This window comes from Vulpes vulpes, unplaced genomic scaffold, assembly GCF_048418805.1.
Source record: "Vulpes vulpes isolate BD-2025 unplaced genomic scaffold, VulVul3 u000000652, whole genome shotgun sequence".
NCBI classification, from domain to species: domain Eukaryota; kingdom Metazoa; phylum Chordata; class Mammalia; order Carnivora; family Canidae; genus Vulpes; species Vulpes vulpes.
This window is the reverse complement of record NW_027325771.1, coordinates 2,805,984-2,825,958: the sequence shown is the minus strand read 5'-3', so window position 1 is coordinate 2,825,958 and position 19,975 is coordinate 2,805,984. Positions and strand designations below refer to the sequence as shown.

Below are 19,975 nucleotides of genomic sequence, written 5' to 3'. Positions count from 1 at the left end.
TACTGTAATGGTAATAATCAGAAGATAGACCCCTGGGAATAATTCTAACAGATGAGACTAGAGTGTGCAGTAACTTGTTTCTGATTAGGAGAGAAAGGATGGGGGCTTTGAGATAAGGTAGAAGGTGGCAGCTTACGAAATTTTTAAAGATATTTAAGTAATATTAAAAAGTGTCCCTTGAATATCATCATATAGTTCTGAAATGTTCACCATTTTCCCTGTACTCAAATTGGATAAGATTTTCAATGCAACTTTTTTATAAATGGGTGGTTCATTGTGAAATCTTAAAAATATGTTTGTTATTAAGAGTCCTGAACAAATAGAAGATAAGTCAAGTAAAGATTTTGACTCTGAAGACATCATATCACAATCTGAGAAAGAAGATAATTTTTTTCAAATGAATGTTAATGAATGTCTAAGGTAAGCATCAACTTATGGGTTATGTAATCTTTGAATTTTGTATAAAGTTTTAGAAGTATTTAATCTGTTTACTAAAACAAAAGCAAGAAAAAATAAAAGCAAATCATATTGATATGTTTTCTGTATCAAATTACATAATATTCACAAATATAACTTCATTTTTCAAGGCAATTTATGTCATAGCTTTCATGCTAATTTCCCAGTTATGTGTGATTTGATGAGTTAATTTACTCATAAATTAGACCTGAATTTAAAAAAAGAAATTAGACCTGAATTAGCAATTAGCAGTATCAGTTAACATGCATATTAGATTAAATGTATATGTCCAGATGTGAAATGCAGCTTATTCTATTTGTTTCTTTGGATTAGATTGATCTACATATGACCTTTATTTAAGGTTCACAGAAATTTTTTTTTTTTTAATTTTTATTTATTTATGATAGTCACAGAGAGAGAGAGAGAGAGAGAGAGAGAGGCAGAGACACAGGCAGAGGGAGAAGCAGGCTCCATGCACCGGGAGCCCGATGTGGGATTCAATCCCGGGTCTCCAGGATCGCGCCCTGGGCCAAAGGCAGGCGCCAAACCGCTGCGCCACCCAGGGATCCCAGGTTCACAGAAATTTTATGTAGAAACTCATATGTCTCTTAGCCACATGTGGCTCTTTATATTTGTTATTTCCCCTCTGGATGGTACCTAACAAAATCAGTGGAACTAGTAGAATACTTTTGAAAATGTCTTTGGAAATGTTCAATGTACACAAAAGTAGTGAGAACAGAATAATGGGACTCTCATGTACTACTATGTAGTTTCAACTATTACTAGAATTTTAAGAATCTTTACATTTAAAGTCTGGGCTTTCTTATACTCTCTTGTTTATTTTTTTATTTTTATTTTTTTTTACTCTCGTTTATTTTTTTAATTATTATTTATTTATTTATTATTATTATTTTTTACTCCCTTGTTTAGATCATACTTCCATCTGGCTATTTGAGATGCTGCTCAAATCTGGCCATTTAATTTTGTTGCTTAACTCTTAAGGCATATATCTGGATAAAGGATAATAGGGGCAAAGAGGTAGGCATAGTAGGCACAGATTGGTTCAGCTCCAATGCAGAGGACTGGAGACTTGGCCAGTATTTGGGAAGGATCATATGCATGACAATTAGAGATTGTTCAGAGCCACTTGGCCACTACTCTAATTGACCTTACTGATTTCTCTTTATACATATCTCTGTATGAGTAGGTATATTTATTTTATTTTATTTTTCTTTAAAGATTTTATTTATTTATTAATGAGAGAGACTGGCAAAGGGAGAAGCAGGCTCCTCACAGGAGCCCAATGTGGGACTTGATCCTAGACCCAGGGATCACTATTCCCTGAGTCAAAGGCAGACACTCAACCGCTGAGCCACCTAGGCGTCCTGATATATTTATTTATTTATTTATTTTAAATTTTTATTTTTTTAATTTTTTTTAAAAATTATTTTTTATTGGTGTTCAATTTACCAATATACAGAAAAACACCCAGTGCCCATCCCGTCAAGTGTCCACCTCAGTGCCCGTCACCCATTCCCCTCCAACACCCGCCCTCCTCCCCTTCCACCACCCCTAGTTCGTTTCCCCGAGTTAGGAGTCTTTATTCATGAATTTGCGTGTCATCCTTGCGCAGGGGCCGTGCTAATCTTCTCTGTATCGTTCCAATTTTAGTATATGTGCTGCCGAAGCGAGCACGTCCTGATATATTTATTTAAAAAATTTTAAAGGGATCCCTGGGTGGCGCAGCGGTTTAGCGCCTGCCTTTGGCCCAGGGCGCGATCCTGGAGACCCGGGATCGAATCCCACGTCGGGCTCCCGGTGCATGGAGCCTGCTTCTCTCTTTGCCTGTGTCTCTGCCCTCCCCACCCCCCTCTCTCTCTGTGTGACTATCATAAATAAATAAAAATTAAAAAAAAACATTTAGAAATTTAGAAAACCGGACATTTAAAAAAAAATAAGTAGAAAATAAAAAATTTTAAATTTCAAAACATGGTGTTCCCCCCTCTTAATTTTTAGGTTTTACCCAGAGCTGCCTGAGGCTTTAATTAATTAATTAATTAATTAATTAATTTTATTTGAGAATTCCTGGTCTTTCAGTAGTATTTTCCCAACCATTCTCTCTTCAGCTGGCAATATGGTTTAAAATTTGATTGTGTGTCTTTCTTTTTTATTATTTAGTATTCAAGAGGATAATAAAGTCCCAGTTCTAAAGACTCGATTTCAGAAACCAAAACCAAATATAGGAAGAGGAGCTAGAAGAAGAGAAGTTTTCTCAAAGGAGGAGGTGTCAGAGGAGATTGTTGCATCTGAGCAGTTCACAGCACCTTTGAGGGAAACTGTGAGAGTGGAAGAAACCTTACCAAAGGAGAGGGTATCAGTAGAGGCTAGTACTACTAATACTCCTAAGGAAATGGAGTCATATTTAAAAAAAACTGGAAGAGACAACTCTCCCAGAGAGAAGATACCAGAAATAATGGATAACAGTGTGGAAATGGAGACAGATTTGAAAGAAACTGGAAGGGAAGTTTCCCCAGGGGACAGTGTATCAGGGGTGTCTGATGTCACTGAGGAAAGAGTGATAAGTTTGAAAGAAACTGAAAGAGCGGTTTCACCAAGAGATACTATATTGGAGGTATCTGAGCTCACTGAGGAAAGAGTGATAAATTTGGAGGAAACTGGAAGAGCGGTTTCACCAAGAGATACTATATTGGAGGTATCTGAGCTCACTGAGGAAAGAGTGATAAATTTGGAGGAAACTGGAAGAGAGGTTTCCCCAAGGGATATTACATTGGAGGTATCTGAGCTCACTGAGGAAAGAGTGATAAATTTGGAAGAAACTGGAAGAGAGGGTTCCCCAAGGGATACTATATTGGAGGTATCTGAGCTCACGGAGGAAAGAGTGATAAATTTGGAAGAAACTGGAAGAGCGGTTTCTCCAAGGGATATTACATTGGAGGTATCTGAGCTCACTGAGGAAAGAGTGATAAATTTGGAAGAAACTGGAAGAGAGGGTTCCCCAAGGGATACTATATTGGAGGTATCTGAGCTCACGGAGGAAAGAGTGATAAATTTGGAAGAAACTGGAAGAGCGGTTTCTCCAAGGGATAGTATATCGGAGGTATCTGAGCTCACTGAAGAAAGAGTGATAAATTTGGAAGAAACTGGAAAAGACGTTTCTCCAAGGGATACTATATTGGAGGTATCTGAGCTCACAGAGGAAAGAGTGATAAATTTGGAAGAAACTGGAAAAGAGGTTTCTCCAAGGGATACTATATTGGAGGTATCTGAGCTCACAGAGGAAAGAGTGGTAAATTTGGAAGAAACTGGAAGAGAGGCTTCCCCAAAGGATACTATATCGGAGGTATCTGAGCTCACTGAGGAAAGAGTGATAAATTTGGAAGAAACTGGAAGAAGAGAAATATCCTTACAGGAAAATGCCCCAGAGGTCAGCACTACAGATGAAGTAGAAACAGGTTTAGAAGAAACTAGAAGCGAGATTTCTATAAGGGAGAATGTTCCAGAGATGGTTGATGCCACTGAGGAGAGAGAAATACATTTGGAAGAAACTGAAAGAGGAGAAATAGACATAGAAGGAGAGGTCAAGACTCAAGGTGAAATGGAGACAGATTGGAAAGAAATTGGAAAAGAAACTTCCCCAAGGGAAAAGGTACCAATGGATATCAGTGCCATAAGGGAAAAGGAGATTGATTTGAAAGAAACTGAAGAAAGAAACCTTTCTCTGATGGAAAAGCAATCAGGAAAGATAACTGCTATTGAAGAAACAGAAGCAGATTTGAAAGAAACTGGAGGAGACATTTGCTTGAGGGAAAGCAGATTAGAAGAGATTAGTCCTCCTGAAGAAATGGCTGCAGATTTGGAAAAAACTGGAAAAATAGACATTTCTTTAAGGAAAAATGGAGCAGAGGAGACTAAGACCTCAAGACAAACTGAGACTGATTTAATACAGAGCAGTAGTAGTTGCTGCAGCACTGTGCCTTCACTAAATATCAAAGTATGTATTTTTCTGGTCTTTATAAAATTTTGAACACTTTTTCATAGAAAATTATCAAAATAAAAATTTGTGATTATTGCTTTTAAATCCCACAACATTTAAAATCTCTAAAAGCTTAAAGTCTTTCTCAGCTGTAAATTCTATGTTATAGGACCTTAAATTATATATCTTTAAAAAAATAATTTAAAAATATTTAATTATGGAGAAGTAAACCATTCTTAATGTAAGTTTGAAGTTATTCTTTTAGCTAAAAGGAGTGTAGGGGGTTGGACTGAATTTGTGCTAACGCTAGTATGAACATACATTAGAATTATTTCTTTTGACCACATCTTTCTAAGTTTTTATTTATTTAGAGCAAGGGGAAGGAGCAGAAGGAGAAAGACAATCCCAAGCAGACTCTGCATTGAGCAGGGAGTCCAATGTGGGGCTCCATCTTACAACCCTGAGATCATGACCTGAGCCTAAACCAAGAGTTGGTTGCTTAACTGACTGAGCCACTCAGGTGCCCCCCTATTCCACTTTTAAATTTTCTTATTTAAAATTTTTTTTCAAATTTCATTTTAGAGTGAGAATGAGTATGAATGGGACAGGGGCAGAGAGAGACAGAATCTCAAGCAGCTCCATGGTCATCAAGAAGCCCAGTTTGGGGCTTGATCCCACGACCTTGGGATCATGACCTGAGCTGAAATCAAGAGTTGGACTCCCAACTGACTGAGCCACCCAGGTGCCCCTAAAATTTCCTTTTGTTAAAAGTTTCCAGTTGAGGTACTTGGTTATTAGCTCAGTTGGTGGATCAATCATACAACTTTTTTTTTTTTTTTTAAGATTTTATTTATCCATGAGAGACACAGAGGGACACAGGAAGAGGGAGAAGCAGGCTCCATGCAGGGAGCCCGACGTGGGACTTGATCCTGATCCCGGGTCCCCAGATTCACACCCTGGGCTGAAGGCGGCACCAAACCGCTGAGCCACCCAGGCTGCCCCCCCCCTTTTTTTTTAAGCATGTGACTCTTGATCTTGGGGTTGTAGGTTTGAGCCGTATGTTGAGTATAGAGATTACTTAAAAATAAGATCTTTAAGAAAAAACAAAAGTTTCCAGTTACTGGAAGTTCACACTGTTGTGACATTTTCCATTTGTGCTGATTTACTTTGGTTGATTTCTATAACTTCCTCCAGAACATTAGCAGTGAAGTACTGTCCATGGTGCATACACCTGAAGAAGAAACAAATTCTGAAAAGGAACTATCAGATCACTTGAGCCGTTTGAAAACTTTGCAGATTTCTGAACCTGATAAAACAGAAGACCAGGGGATACTATCTTCAGATGTTCCAGAGCAGTTTTCAGATACTAATTTAAGGTACAAGTGTATTGATCTGTGTGCTTTTAAAGACAAAGCGTTTAGAGTTATAGTTTCAGATTGTGTGAAACTAAGTAAGGTTTTAAGACCTATCCTCTATAGCATAGTGTTCTAGATTTTAAGCTGGGTTTGGGATGATTGGAAGGGAATTTTGAGGTCGTCGTGACAGTAGATTGAGAGAATTACTAACGTCGGAATTTTACGTTATACACAATCCTATGTCAACGTGGGTGTGAGACAACCTGTATTTTTGCAAAGATGTTATTTGTAGGCTTATATTTGGATTGTACTCATGTTTTTCAGGATCTACCAAATAGTCCAGTTTGTTTTCCTCTGAAGAATTAGAATTAATATTTACTGCTAGTTTCTCAAGTTGTCCTTCGACTCTGTTCTCATTGCCCCTTCAACTCATTCTAAAGGTTGATAATCCTTTTTCCAAAAGCAAATCTCTTCCTCAAGAGCAGAAGCCACTTGAAGTTAGACCAGCACCTTTTGTGAGAAGTCGATTCAAAAGACCAAAACCAAACTTAGCAAGAGCAACTTTAAAGAGAGAGACTACAGAAGCAGAAAAACATGTACGTGGGAAGAAATCGGAAACTGATAAAACTGAGATAGTTGTGGTACCACAGAGCAGTGAAGAGATGAATACTTCCCCTTCTCAACATGTGAGTACTATTCAAGGTGGATGTTTTTTGTGTTAGCTCTTATGGTTATTAAAGTAAAAGAACTGGGAGTAACATTTCACAAATATTTTCTCTTGTAATTTCTGCTGCCTGTGGTACTGTTCTTGCTGTACTTAATGTCCCTCATATGCCATGTGGTTTTATAAAAATCTCGTAGGTCTCACAATGGGCAGATATGTCATGGGAAGGAATTTAAGAAGCCTAGGCTCCAGTTTTGACCCTTTATTCATCATGTGACCGTAGCCAATGATGCGGCTGGCTTCTTCACAGGAAAAACTGAGATTGATAGTCATTCTTTATTTTACTTGGTTGTTAAGGTAAAGAGTTAGAAGCTTGATGGGAATTAAAGGAGATATTTTATTTACTTTGTTAACTTGGTCCATAACAAATTAAGATCGTGTGATACAGTATCAAAAACTTTGAAAGGAAGTGTTAACACTCCTAAGTTGATTGTTCTAAGCATGTAAGTACTTTTTTGGCCATATAGATGGCAACAGGTACATGAAGAGATACTCAACATCACTGATCATCAGGAAAATGCAAATCAAAACCACAATAAGCTATCACCTTACAACAGACAGAATAACTAATATCAGAAAGACAAGAAATAACAAGTGTCGGCAAAGATGTGGAGAGAAACTGTCATGCACTATTAGTGGGAATGTAAATTGATGCAACCACTGTGGAAAACAGTGTGGATGTTCTTTAAAAAATAAGGATCCAGGAATTCTAGTAGTGGACATTTGCCCAAAGAATATGGAAAGAGGGGGATCCCTGGGTGGCGCAGCGGTTTAGCGCCTGCCTTTGGCCCAGGGCGCGATCCTGGCGACCCGGGATCGAATCCCACATCGGGCTCCCGGTGCATGGAGCCGGTTTCTCCCTCTGCCTGTGTCTCTGCCTCTCTCTCTCTCTCTCTCTCTCTCTCTCTCTGTGACTATCATAAATAAATAAATAAAAATTAAAAAAAAAAAAAAAGAATATGGAAAGATTTGGGCAAATGTCCACTACTAGAATTCCTGGATCCTTATTTTTTAAAGAACATCCACACTGTTTTCCACAGTGGTTGCATCAATTTACATTCCCACTAATGGACCCTTATGTTTATCATAGCATTATTTACAGTAGACAAGATAGGAGGGCAACCGAAGTGTCTACCAATAGATGAATGGATAAGGAAAATGAATTATGTATGTACAATGAAGTGTTACCCAGCCATTAAAAAAAAAAAAGAGAGAGATGTTGCCATTTACAGTAACATGGATGGACCTAGGAGTCCATTTTGCCAAGTGAAATATTATGCTAAGAGAAATAAGCCAGAGAAAGGCAACTACCATGTAATTTCACTTAACATGTGGACTCTAAAAAACAACAAAAAACCAGAAGCAGACTCGAATACAGAGAATAAACTGGTGGTTGCCAGAGGAGAAGTGGGTGGGGGGATGGAGGAAATAGGAAAAGGGGATTAAGAGATATAGACTTCCCAGGGTGCCTGGCTGACTTAGTTGGTAAACCATGCAACTCTTGATCTTCAGGTTATAAATTTGAACCCCATGTTAGGTGTAGAGATTACTTAAAATCTTCAAGAAGTACAAACTTTCAGTCCTGAAATAAGTCACAGAGAAAAAAAAGTATAGCATAGGGAATATAGTTAATAATATAGTAATTGTGAATGGTGACAGGTAGTGACTATACTTACCATGGTGAATATTGAATAATGTAAAATTGTTGAGTCACTGTGTTGTAAAACTAATAAAGCATGGTATGTCAACTATATTTCAATAATTAATAAAGACTAGTTCGCAAAAAATAATAAAAGAATAAATTTTCTAAAAGTACCATTTTGGAGGATGGCTGGGTGGCTCAGTGGTTGAGTGTCTGCCTTTGGCTCAGGTGGTGATCCCAGTGTCTTGGGATCAAGTCCTGCACTGGGCTCCACAAAGGGAGCCTGCTTCTCCCTCTGTCTATGTCTCTGCCTCTCTCTCTCTCTCTCTCTCTCTCTCTCTCTCTCTCTCTCTCTGTGTGTCTCTCATGAATAAATAAATAAAATCTTGAAAAAAATGATTGTAGAAGAACCATTTTGGATTAAAATTCTTTTATGGTTTTATTTTGTTTATTAAAAAATATTTATTTATGAGAGACAGAGAGAGAGAGAGAGAGGCAAAGATAGGCAGAGGGAGAAGCAGGCTTCTCACACGGAGCCCAGTGTGGGACTCCATCCCAGGACCCAAGATCATGCTCTGAGCCGAAGGCAGCCGCTCAACCCGCTGAGCCACCCAGGCGTCCCAGAATTCTTCTTTTATATTTTAAAGTAGCTTATTAGTTCTGGGGCTCCCGAGTAGCTTGGTTGTTTAAGCATCTGACCCCTGATTTCAGCTCAGGTCTTTATTTCAGGATCGTGAGTTCAAGACTGGTGTGGATCTTACTTAAAAATAAATAAGCTTTGCACAATGGCAGTATCATAGCCAATGAGGTTTATCTGAGGCGTGATTATTGCTAATTGAAATATAAAATAGAATAGCTTAGCTCTTACTATGTTTGACAATTTGTACTTTTTCTTCTTATATGTTAAGAGGTATAATTTTTTTTATTTTATCTGATTATAAAAATTTCCAATTGAAAAAATATGTAATCTAAAATATGAGAGTCTATTGTAATGTCCCATTTCTCCCTCCCAAGCTAATCAATCATGTAGCTATTTTGAGTATATCCACCCAACCCTTTCTGTATAGGAATTTATATATAAATAATGTGTTGGTATTTTCATTGTTTTCCAAAAATGGCATAATAACTTCTCGTTTTTTCACTTAATACAGTATTATTTTTGGATCAGTATATACAAATTTGTCTTCTAAATGGCTCTGGACTGTTCCATTATAAACAAATTATAATTTATTTAATACTCTACTGATAGGTTTGTCTTGTTTCCAGTTTTTTTATTTTGTTCTTGCTTTTTTGGAGGGCTATTAAATCGGTATAGTAAATATCCTTGTGTATAATTTTCTGTATACTTGAGTATTTTTATAAGATACATTTCTAGAAGTGCTGGGAATTTAAACTTTTGGTGGATACTGTTGTCTTCTATATAGACTTGACCAGTTTATTTTGCTAGTAGTATATGAAAGTTCTTGTTTCCCTATACTTTTATCAACCCTTGATGAAATTTTTCTTACCGGCCTTCTAGGGTGTGGCTTCCCTAACGACATCAAGAGAAAAAGACAAATCAGGTTACAGGCAGGAGGAGGCTCTGATATTACCATGTATACAGACTGAAAAGGACCTTTCACCTGCGAGTTCTTGTGATCCTGAAGAGAAGGCTCAGCCTACAAAGGCCCAGGAAAAGGAATTAGTTGTTTATATGAGGTAAACAGTGATACTTTTTTGAGAATCTAAACTATATTTTTTAAAAAAAATAAGGAAATTTGAGAGAGAAATCTTTCAAGTATTTCTTCATTGTTTTTTTTTTTTTTTTAAAGATTTATTTATTCATTCATTCAGAGAGAGTGAAGAGAGAGGCAGAGACACAGGCAGAGGGAGAAGCAGGCTCCATGCAGGAAGCCCGATGTGGGACTCGATCCCGGGGTCTCCAGGATCACACCCCGGGCTGCAGGCGGCGCTAAACCGCTGCGCCACCGGGGCTGCCCTATTTCTTCATTGTTATTCAGATCTGTTACTTTATTTCATTTCATTTATTTCTTTTATTTATTTTACTTTATTTTATTTATTATTATTGTTTTTAAAGATTTTATTTATCCATTCATGAGAGACACAGAGAGAGGCAGAGACACAGGCAGAGGGAGAACCAGGCTCCATGCAGGGAGCCCAATGTGGGACTTGATCCCGGAACCCCAGGATCACACCGTGGGCTGAAGGCAGATGCTCAACTGCTGAGCCACCCAGGCGTCCCATGTTACTATATTTTAAAAGTGAATACCAAGCATACTTGACTGACTGACTTTTTCTTTCTTTCTTTCTTTCTTTCTTTCTTTCTTTCTTTCTTTCTTTCTTTCTTTCTTTCTTTCTCTTTCTTTCTTTCTTTCTTTCTCTTTCTCTCTCTCCTTCCTTCTTTCCTTCCTTCCTTCCTTCGTTCCTTCCTTCCTTCCTGATTTATTTGTTTGAGAGAAGGGTAAGTGCTCAGGGAGGAGGGGCAGAGGGAGAGAGAGTCATAAGTAGACTCCACGCTAAGCTCAGAGTCCTACATGGGGCTTGATCTCTTCACCCTGAGATCACAACTTGAGCTGAAACCAAGAGTTGAATGCTTAACGGACTGTGCCCCACAGAGGCTCCAAGGTTACTTCATTTATTTTTATTCATATGTCAGACTGCCTAAAATAGAAAACACATTGAGTTACACTTTTTAATGCTTCCCTGCTTGTATTCACTGTTAGCTACTTAAGGATTTATACAAATCATTGCATTTAAAAATACATGTTTGTAAGGATTATATTCATTATCTTCTTAAATATTGTAGTAGAAGACTTATTTACCATTTTAACCATTTTTTATGTATGTTATCTAGTGGCATTATCATACATTCACATTGTTTTGCAACAATTACCTCATGTATCTCCTGAACATTTTCATCTTCTCAAACTAAAACTCTATCCATTAACAATACCACCTCATCCCTCCTCTTTTATTCCCTGACAGCTACCTTTGTACATTGTCTCTGTGAATTTGAATCTTTTAGCTACCTCATATAAATTCATTGCCTTTTGAAAATTAACTATTTTTTAAATAAAAGAAGATATACTTATCAATATAATTTGATTTTCCTCTAATTGCACAAAAATGTATAGTTTATGAAAGGAGACTCAAGTTTTATGATTTTAGTTTTCATTTTTTTACAATCTAATTCCTTCTCTCCCTATCCTCTTTTTTTAGGGCTCAAAATACGAATACTTTCCAGCAAGAAGAGAAGGAAAGCATTATCCCACCTGCTCGAATAGTAAGGAGCCGACTTCAGAGACCCAGACCAAACATAAGAAAGACTGGACAGACGCAGATAGGAAAAAGTGAAGCTGAAGGCATCCTTAAGGAAGACAGAACAATTGTACAAAATGATGAAACTAAAAAACTCTTGACTGTGGTGAGTTATTGTTACATAATTAAATTGAGCCTTTTAATGCATTTTGAAACACAAAATGACAACTCACACTGGGCTTAGAATATAGGCATCTGACACCTCTGCTCAATGAGTATATAACATACCTAGTTCTGTTCCAGATTGACCATTCTGTTTTTTTTTTTTAAGTGAAAATAGATATATTTTTTCCCTAACTAATGAACCTGTTCATTGTGAAAATGTTCAATTAGTACAAAATATAATGATTATCCTGGTCATAACACCCTTAGGTAACCACTGAAAACCTTTTGACGTACCTTACTAGGTATATCTCCATGCATACATGTGTGTACACTAATGTAACTTTAAATAATAAAATCACTGGGGCACCTGGCTTACTCAGGTGGTGGAGCATGCAACTCTTGATCTTGGGTTTGTAAGTTCAAGCCCCACTGGGTGTAGAGATTACCTAAACATAAAATAAAATATTTTAAAAATTAATAAATAATTGTGTGCATGTTATTTGACTTATTTTTTACTTAATATATTAAATGACTTTCTATGTCAAGAACTACGGAGAGTACATCATTTTTCATTGCTGCATAACAGTTTGCTCTTTGATGGTTAAACCAATCTTTTATTGATGTATGTTTTGATACACATCAAAGTAGTGTAATGCCCTTTTCAACAGAGCTTGTTTCTTTGTCCTTTTTTAATTTACCAAGGGAAAATCTATATCTAGAGTGATTGTAATCCTTGTTTGGACCCTCCCTTACCCCTTGGTGGCAGGGTGGGGGGGGGTCAGTGGGTGTTCACAACAGTTAGTTATTTAGTTTTTAAAGCATTGTGTAAAGATAGTAATTGCAGTAATTGAAACTTTTTCTCTGAATTAGACAATTTTCTTTTGGACAGCAAAGAATGAACAGTGCATACCTAGTTTGACTCCTAGTTTTGAAAAACTCAGTACCATTCTTAATGATTGAAGTATTTTAGGAGATATGTTCATTTGTTAAAACAAAAACAAAAACTATTTTTTTGTCCTTTTAGCCAAATTCTCCAGTTGGAACTAAAATCGAAGTTGTATCCTCTAAAGTTTCAGAAGATAGAATTTATGAAAACCAGAGTCACATGGTTCTTGTAGAACCTCTTCATCTTAACAAAGTAAATGTTGTAGATGAAAAGATGAGGTGAGTTTGCTTTTAATCAGAAAAGCATAAAACTTTTTAAAGATCAAGTTTAAAGATAAAGATAAAATTTTACATCAAGAAAATATTGTGAAAGGGTAAAGTAGTAGTTAATTATGAAATTGAATATTTTGGGCAGCCTGGGTGGCTCAGTGGTTTAGTGCTGCCTTCAGCCTGGGGCTGGATCCCAGAGAGATGTGGGGGGAAAATTTTTTTTTTAAATATGCTTCTTCAAATACTATAAGAATTGTATGATTGATACTCTTAATTTATAGCTTCTCCACAGTTTAGTGAGCATCTTCATTTTTTATTTTAAAACTAAATTTTTTTTTAACTAAATTTAATAGGAGACAGAGGTTCTGTTTTTTATTTTATTTTTTTAAAATATTTTATTTATTCATGAGAGACACAGACAGAGAGAGAGGCAGAGACATAGGCAGAGTGAGAAGCAGCTTCCATGCAGGGAGCCCAATGTGGGATTTATCCTAGAACTCCAGGATTGTGACCTGAGCCAAAGGCAAATGTTCAACCCCTGAGCCACCCAGGCATCCCTAGACAGAAGTTCTTAAGTTCTTTGTATATTTACAAATTACAAATTTATATCCTTCTTAAATTCATGAATAGGAAGTACTATGAATTACTTAATATATGCTGTATTTAGAATTGTGTCCCAAACCAAATGGTAAGAATGTTATTATCTTTTTTTTTTTTTAGAATGGTATCTTTTAAATGAGTTACACTAGAAAGGTGAAGATAGTTCAGTACTACCACTTTTATTTATTGCTTGTAATTTGCTTTATTATTATTGATACTACTTTAAAAAAAAAGATTTATTTAGCATGCTCCTGTGTGAGTGAGTGGGGAGAGGGGCAGAGGGAGAAAAAGAATCTCAAGCAGATTCCCCAACACGGAGCCCCATGCAGGGCTTGATCTTACAAGATCAACTTTCTTACTTGATCTTTCAAGTTATGAAATCATAACTTGAGCCAGAATCAGGACTTAGACTCTTAACCAACTGAGCTACCCAGGTGCCTTGATACTACTTTTTGTTCAGCAGTGATCCAAGAATGCCTCATTGCAAGGGTACCAATGGAGAGAGGACCCCAAAAAAGTGAAAGAATAGCAGGGCCAGCGGGATGTCTGGGGGAGAGGGAACAGCAGTTCCAAAGTACTTAAGGCAAGAGCATACCTGGCTTGTTTGAGGAATAGTAAAGGGAGCTAGTGTGAAACAGGGAAAGAGAAGGGAGAGTAGTAGATGTAGGAAGGTGTAAAGGCTGACCGAGGAGAATGGCAGATGATATAGGACCATTGTAAGGAATTTGATTTTGACTCTAAGTGAGCCTTTAAAGAAGCAGTGACCTTCAAGGTCAGCCTTTCATATACTCTTATTTATAATTGACTAGGGAGACCTAGAGGATTTAAATGGCTTTTCAAAATAACATTGCCAAATTAGTTTTTAAACTTAAGTTTTTAGGATTTATGACTTTCAGACCGGCAGATTCCTGTAGTTACATAGGCAGACCATCCTAAAAGAAACTGCGTATTTCAAGAGATTTTATTTTGAACTTTTGTGTTTTTTAATGAGAGAAATCAAACTTTCCAACACATTTTTAATTTAAATTCAATTAATTAACATACACGGTATTATTAGTTTTAGAGGTAGAGGTCAGTGATAAGTCTTATATCACACCCAGTGCTCATTATATCAGGTACCCTCCTTAATGCCCATCACCCAGACACCCCATCCCCACACCCACCTCCCCTCCAACAACCCTTAGTTTGTTTCCTGTGGTCAAGAGTCTCTTCTGGTTTGTCTCACTCTCTGATTTCATTCTGTTTTACTTTTTTTCTCCCTTCCCCCATGATCCTCTGTTTTGTTTGTTAAATTCCCCATATGAGTGAGATCATATAATTATCTTCCTCTGATTGGCTTATTTCGCTTAGCATAACACCTTCAGTTCCATCCACATCATTGCAAATCACAAGATTTTTTTTTTTTGGTGGTGGAATAGTAGTCCATTGTATACACACACAAACAACACACACACACATCATATCTTTATCTGTTCATCTGTTGATGGACATCTGGGCTCTTCCCCTAGTTTGGCTGTTGGGGCATTGCTGCTATAAACATTGGGGTGCAAGTGCCCTTCAGATCACTACATTTGTATCTTTGGGGTAAATAACCAGTAGTGCAATTGCTGGGTGGTAGGGTAGCTATGTTTTCCAGAGTGGCTGCAGCAGCTTACATTCCCACCAACAGTATAATAGGGTTTCCCTTTCTCCGCATCCTCACCACCATCTGTCGTTTCCTGACTTGTTAATTTTAGTCATTCTGACTAGTGTGAGGTGGTATCTCATTGTGATTTTGATTTGTAGTTTTCTGATGCCGAGTGATGGGGAGCATTTTTTCGTGTGTCTGTTGGCCATTTGTATGTCTTTGGAGAAATGTCTGTTCATATCTTCTGACCATTTCTTGATTGGATTATTTGTCCTTTGGGTGCTGAGTTTGATAAGTTCTTTATAGATTTTGGATATCAGTCCTTTATCTGATAAGATATTTGCAAGTGTCTTCTTCCATTCTGTAGATTGCCTTTTGGTTTTGTCAGCTGTTTGCTGTGCCGAAGTTTTTTCTCATGATGAAGTCTCAATAGACGAAGTCCTAGTAGTCCATTTTTGCCTTTGTTTCCCTTGCCTTTGGAGACATGTCTAGCAAGAACTTGCTACAGCCGAGGTCAAGAAGGTTGCTGCCTGTGTTCTCTAGGATTTTGATGGATTCCTGTCTCATATTTATATCTTTCATCCATTTTGAGTCTCTTTTTGTGTCTGGTGTAAGGACTTAGTCTAGTTTCGCATGGCTGTCCAATTTTCCCAATGCCATTTGTTGAGAGACGTTTATTTCCATTTTTTCCATTGGATGTTCTTTCCTGCTTTGTCAAAGATGAGTTGAACATAGAGTTGAGGGTTCATTTCTGGGTTCTCTGTTCTGTTCCATTGATTTGTGCATTTGATGATCATGATCTTGTAATGTAGCTTGAAGTGAGGCATTATGATGCCATCAGCTTTGGTTTTCTTTTCCAGGATTCCTTTGGCTGTTCATGGTCTTCTTTCTGGTTCCATACAAATTTTAGGATTATTTGTTCCAACTCTGTGAAAAAGTTGATGGTATTTTGATAGGGATTGCACTGAATTTATAGATTGCTCTAGGTAGTGTAGACATTTTAACAGCATTTGTTCTTCCATGAGCATGGAACGTTTTTCCATTTCTTTGTATCTTTCTCAATTTCTTTCATGAGTGTTCTATGGTTTTCTGAGTACAGATTCTTGGCCTCTTCAGTTAGGTTTATTCCTAGGTATCTTACGGTTTTTGGTGTGGTTGTAAATGGGATCAACTCCTTAATTTCTCTTTGTTTTGTCTCATAGTATATAAATGCAACTGGAAGATATCAAACTTTAAAATTTTTTTATGGAAAACCACACTCCTTTTTTTTTTCTTCTAAAGATTTTATGTATTTATTCATGAGAGACTCAGAGAGGCAGAGACACAGGCAGAGGGAGAAGCAAGCTCCCTGTGAGTACCAATGTGGGACTCCATCCCAGGATCCTGGGATCACAACCTGAATCAAAGGCAGACACTCAACCACTGAGCCACTCAGGTGCCCAGAACAACCTTTTTCTCTTCATGAAATTTATACCACTTATTTGCTTTATCGTGAATGGTAATTTCTTCAGAGTAAAAACCTTTATAGTTTTAATGTTAGACTGTTCCTAAGTTCAGTATTGTCTTGTTCCTTTTGTTATCAGTAGCATGTTAGGTTTATATATCTATTTTATTCTTATTTGCCTTTGTAGAATTGCACTTAAGATTAGTCTCCAGCATATATGTTTCATTGAACTCTTGATATGTATATACCTAATTTTCTTTATAATATCCAAGTTTAAAAAAAAATATCCAAGTTTATATTGGTTTTAAGCTTCCCAATTCAGAATTCAGATTCTTGTTAATTATTAAAATATTTTCTAGGAAAATAAGACAGCTGTTTAAGGGTTGTTTTGGGAGTTATACCTATTCTATTGAACGTCAAACCTTGTCTTTTTCTGATTTGGCAGATACGAATAGATTATTTTGAGATCCTATGACATGACTGTCTGTAAACCCTTTTCCATAAATGAAAGGCCTGTGATGGGAGAACAGATTCTGGCTTTCAAGCTTGGTCTTGAACCAGAAGGGCCAACGATATTGTGACCATTGTATATTTGCTTATGCTTCAGAGCCCAGTTGAAGATAATTGTTTAAAGTAACTTTATGAAATCCATGTTTAACTACTTTGATTTTTTTGGTATCTAGTTGTTTCTTTGAAAAATTACATGAAGTACTATGATGCTACACACCAGAATCAATTAAAGTTAAAAAAAAATATTAGTATTACTGTAAAACTATTTCCCAGACTATACAGAAAATGGAAATTATAAAGGCTTTTGGAGTCTTTATATCAGTCTGTGATTTCATTCTATGTGCTTGGTTTTAAAGCCAATTTATATATAGTTGTTTGAAAATGGTTTGTGTTCAAAATTGTTTGATATAACAGCTGTTACATCAATAAGGAATATCCTGATTTTGGTTTTTCATCATAATTTGTGCTTCATTCTAGAGATGAACCTAAAAGTTCCATTCCTAGTCCAGCACATTTGGTAAGAAGGCGATTCCAAAAGGTTAAGCCAAATTTGGGAAGAGCACATGGTAAGAAAGAGGAACCAGACATTGGAAGAGACAGAGCAGATCAGAGTGAGGCAAGGAAGCCAGAAAATAATTTGCTGCAGCCAAGGGATTCTGACACCCATCTTCAAAAAGTAAGTTTGGAAAAAATACTTTTTTATCATTGGGTTCTGTTTTGTCAAGATCATTAAGAGAATTTTTAAGAATACAAATTTTGTTTTTTGTACTGTAAATTTTATAAAAATAGAATGACCTTCTAATATTATAAAAAGTTAGAAACCAGTCACACGTGTGTGTGTGTGTGTGTGTGTGTGTGTGTGTGTGTGTGTGAATAAGCTTAGAGCTTTAGGCACAGCTACTGAACCAAATTATCATAGAGATTGTTTCTATGGTAACATTAGCTGTTTCTTCTTAAATTTAAGGAAAAGGCTGGTTTTCTGACATCTTCAGAAGTTTCATCAAGAAAAGATTGTATAGATTCCAAAGAGGCTTGTTTGGCAAAAAAAAAAGCTCATTCAGAAGTTGGACCATCAGGAAGTGTTGGAGAAAAAACTGGAAGAGATAATTCTGTGTCTTTAGTTGTTGAGGAGCAATGTGTCAGTAAACTATCAAGGTAAAGTTTTATTTAACAAATACTTTCAGAATAAGAAATAAAAATAACTTACTCTTTATAGATATCCTACCTTAACTTATTGATAGAGTAAAAAGATCTGTTAACAGAAATGTAGAAGGTTTTTTATTTACAGGTCTGTTCCTTTCCCACTTAGGATTTTTATTTACTTAAAGTTTACCTTTTTCTGATGTTCTTAGGAAGATATTTCTTTCCTACATTTACAGTTTCTGGATATTAAGTGTATTAGACATGAGCAGAAAAACGTGACCAAAGTAGTATGAATTCCCTAAATAATTAAGGTGATAGTTTGATTTGGGCCATAAACATAGGTGAAGGGTACTCACGTTCTATAGTTTTTTTTTTTTTTTTTAATTTTTATTTTATTTATGATAGTCAGAGAGAGAGAGAGAGAGAGAGGCAGAGACATAGGCAGAGGGAGAAGCAGGCTCCATGTACCGGGAGCCTGATGTGGGATTCGATCCCGGGTCTCCAGGATCGCGCCCTGGGCCAAAGGCAGGCGCCAAACCGCTGTGCCACCCAGGGATCCCCACGTTCTATAGTTTTTAAGGGGAGTGAAAAGGAACTTAAATTCTAAAAAACAACTTTGTTCTGATGGATTTTCTGCCTTCCCTTCTTTATTTTAACCTCTTCTGTTTACCCACTAGGATACACCAATATCACTTTTTGATCCCATATTCTGTTTTACTGGATCATTTTCCTTTTCTCATTTTCTTCTAATAATTTCTAGTCTCATGTCTTATCCTCATTTAAATAACAAGGAAAAAATGGCCCCAGAATTAAAAACTTACTATGAAAAATGTGTAGGTAGAACTAAGAATGAACTCTGAATAAGAAACTAGTAGTAATAGTACATTTCTTTCTTCATTTCACAGAGTAACTTTGACATAATGGATTGTGGGTGTTTTCATTTTAATGGCTTGAAGTGGGACTTCTTTCTAAGATTTGGTTTTCATTACAATATCTTTCTCCTTGTGCCTGTAATGACTATACTGTTATTTTGATTAAACGTCCAGCTCTCCACAGCTGTTAAAAGAATCAAATTACTCTAAAATTGGTCTGGAACGAAGAACAACTATCTCCTCTGCTTCAGAGTGTGAGGTAGATCATAGTGGAAGGAGAATGCATCGCAAGATGAAACCAAGTGTCACCAGAGGGCGTGGATCTAAACGAGTTCGAAGTAAGACCTCTAAGAAGGAACCTCGTGCTTCTAAGGCCACGCTGGTGACTCTTCGGGCTTCACAGGAAGAAGATGAAGATGATGCTGAAGATTTTGAGCCTGATTATGAAGACGAAAGTTACCATCTTGCCCCAGAAGAAGTAAACAAAGCTCCAGTGTTTGTTCCCATTGGTCTCAGATCTCCAGAACCTGTTTCTGCTCAAATAGAGGAAACAATGGAAGAGGTGGTTTGTTTTTTTCAATTCTTGAAACTTTGTCTTTTTTTCTTAGAGTGTGTCTTATAGTATTGTTTCTTCTTAGTGATTATTTTGATTTGAAAAGTTTGTTTTCTAAATAGCCTCTACTGTATGTAATTTATTTGAGGCCTGGTGGATATCTGAAGGAAGGAGTAGAAGGAGGCTCCTGTGGTTACTTAAGCTTTATGACCCAGGCCCACTGTGAGGTAGTATAATAATAAGGAACAATTAGTTTCATTTAATATGTGGAGGTTGATTAATCTACTTTCTGATTAAGTTCTCTTTTTCATTTTGACAGGTGTTTTTTGTTAACTATCTGATAGGCTGAGGCTAAGTTTTAGTTGGTAAAGAAAGTAGAAGGGACGTATTCCTTTATTTTCTTTTTTTAATTGTGGTAAAATACACATAACATAAAATTTACCATCTTAGCTATTCTAAAGTGTGTAGTTTAGTGGT

General features: G+C 36.7%; 1 protein-coding gene and 2 non-coding genes across 5 annotated transcripts in view; 2 read left to right on the top strand and 1 right to left on the bottom strand.

Moving 5' to 3' along the window:
* BDP1 (BDP1 general transcription factor IIIB subunit) overlaps positions 1-19,975 on the top strand; it is a 91,919-nt gene that overhangs the window by 36,960 nt on the left and 34,984 nt on the right. For all 3 annotated transcript variants that reach the window (XR_011999159.1, XM_072745366.1, XM_072745367.1), the window contains exons 16-25: positions 308-420; positions 2,635-4,468; positions 5,645-5,826; positions 6,269-6,491; positions 9,691-9,869; positions 11,391-11,595; positions 12,619-12,758; positions 17,408-17,606; positions 17,895-18,085; positions 19,120-19,507. Coding sequence is in view for 2 of the 3 variants with exons in the window: in XM_072745366.1 (XP_072601467.1) it covers positions 308-420; positions 2,635-4,468; positions 5,645-5,826; positions 6,269-6,491; positions 9,691-9,869; positions 11,391-11,595; positions 12,619-12,758; positions 17,408-17,606; positions 17,895-18,085; positions 19,120-19,507 (3,654 nt within the window). In the remaining variant the exon portion in view is untranslated. The remainder of the gene's footprint in view (positions 1-307; positions 421-2,634; positions 4,469-5,644; positions 5,827-6,268; positions 6,492-9,690; positions 9,870-11,390; positions 11,596-12,618; positions 12,759-17,407; positions 17,607-17,894; positions 18,086-19,119; positions 19,508-19,975) is intronic.
* LOC112908328 (U6 spliceosomal RNA) lies at positions 2,045-2,151 on the bottom strand. Its single transcript, XR_003232896.2, has one exon. It is a non-coding gene; the product is annotated as a U6 spliceosomal RNA (small nuclear RNA).
* On the top strand, positions 8,946-9,080 carry LOC112908513 (U4 spliceosomal RNA). The gene has a single exon (XR_011999167.1). It is a non-coding gene; the product is annotated as a U4 spliceosomal RNA (small nuclear RNA).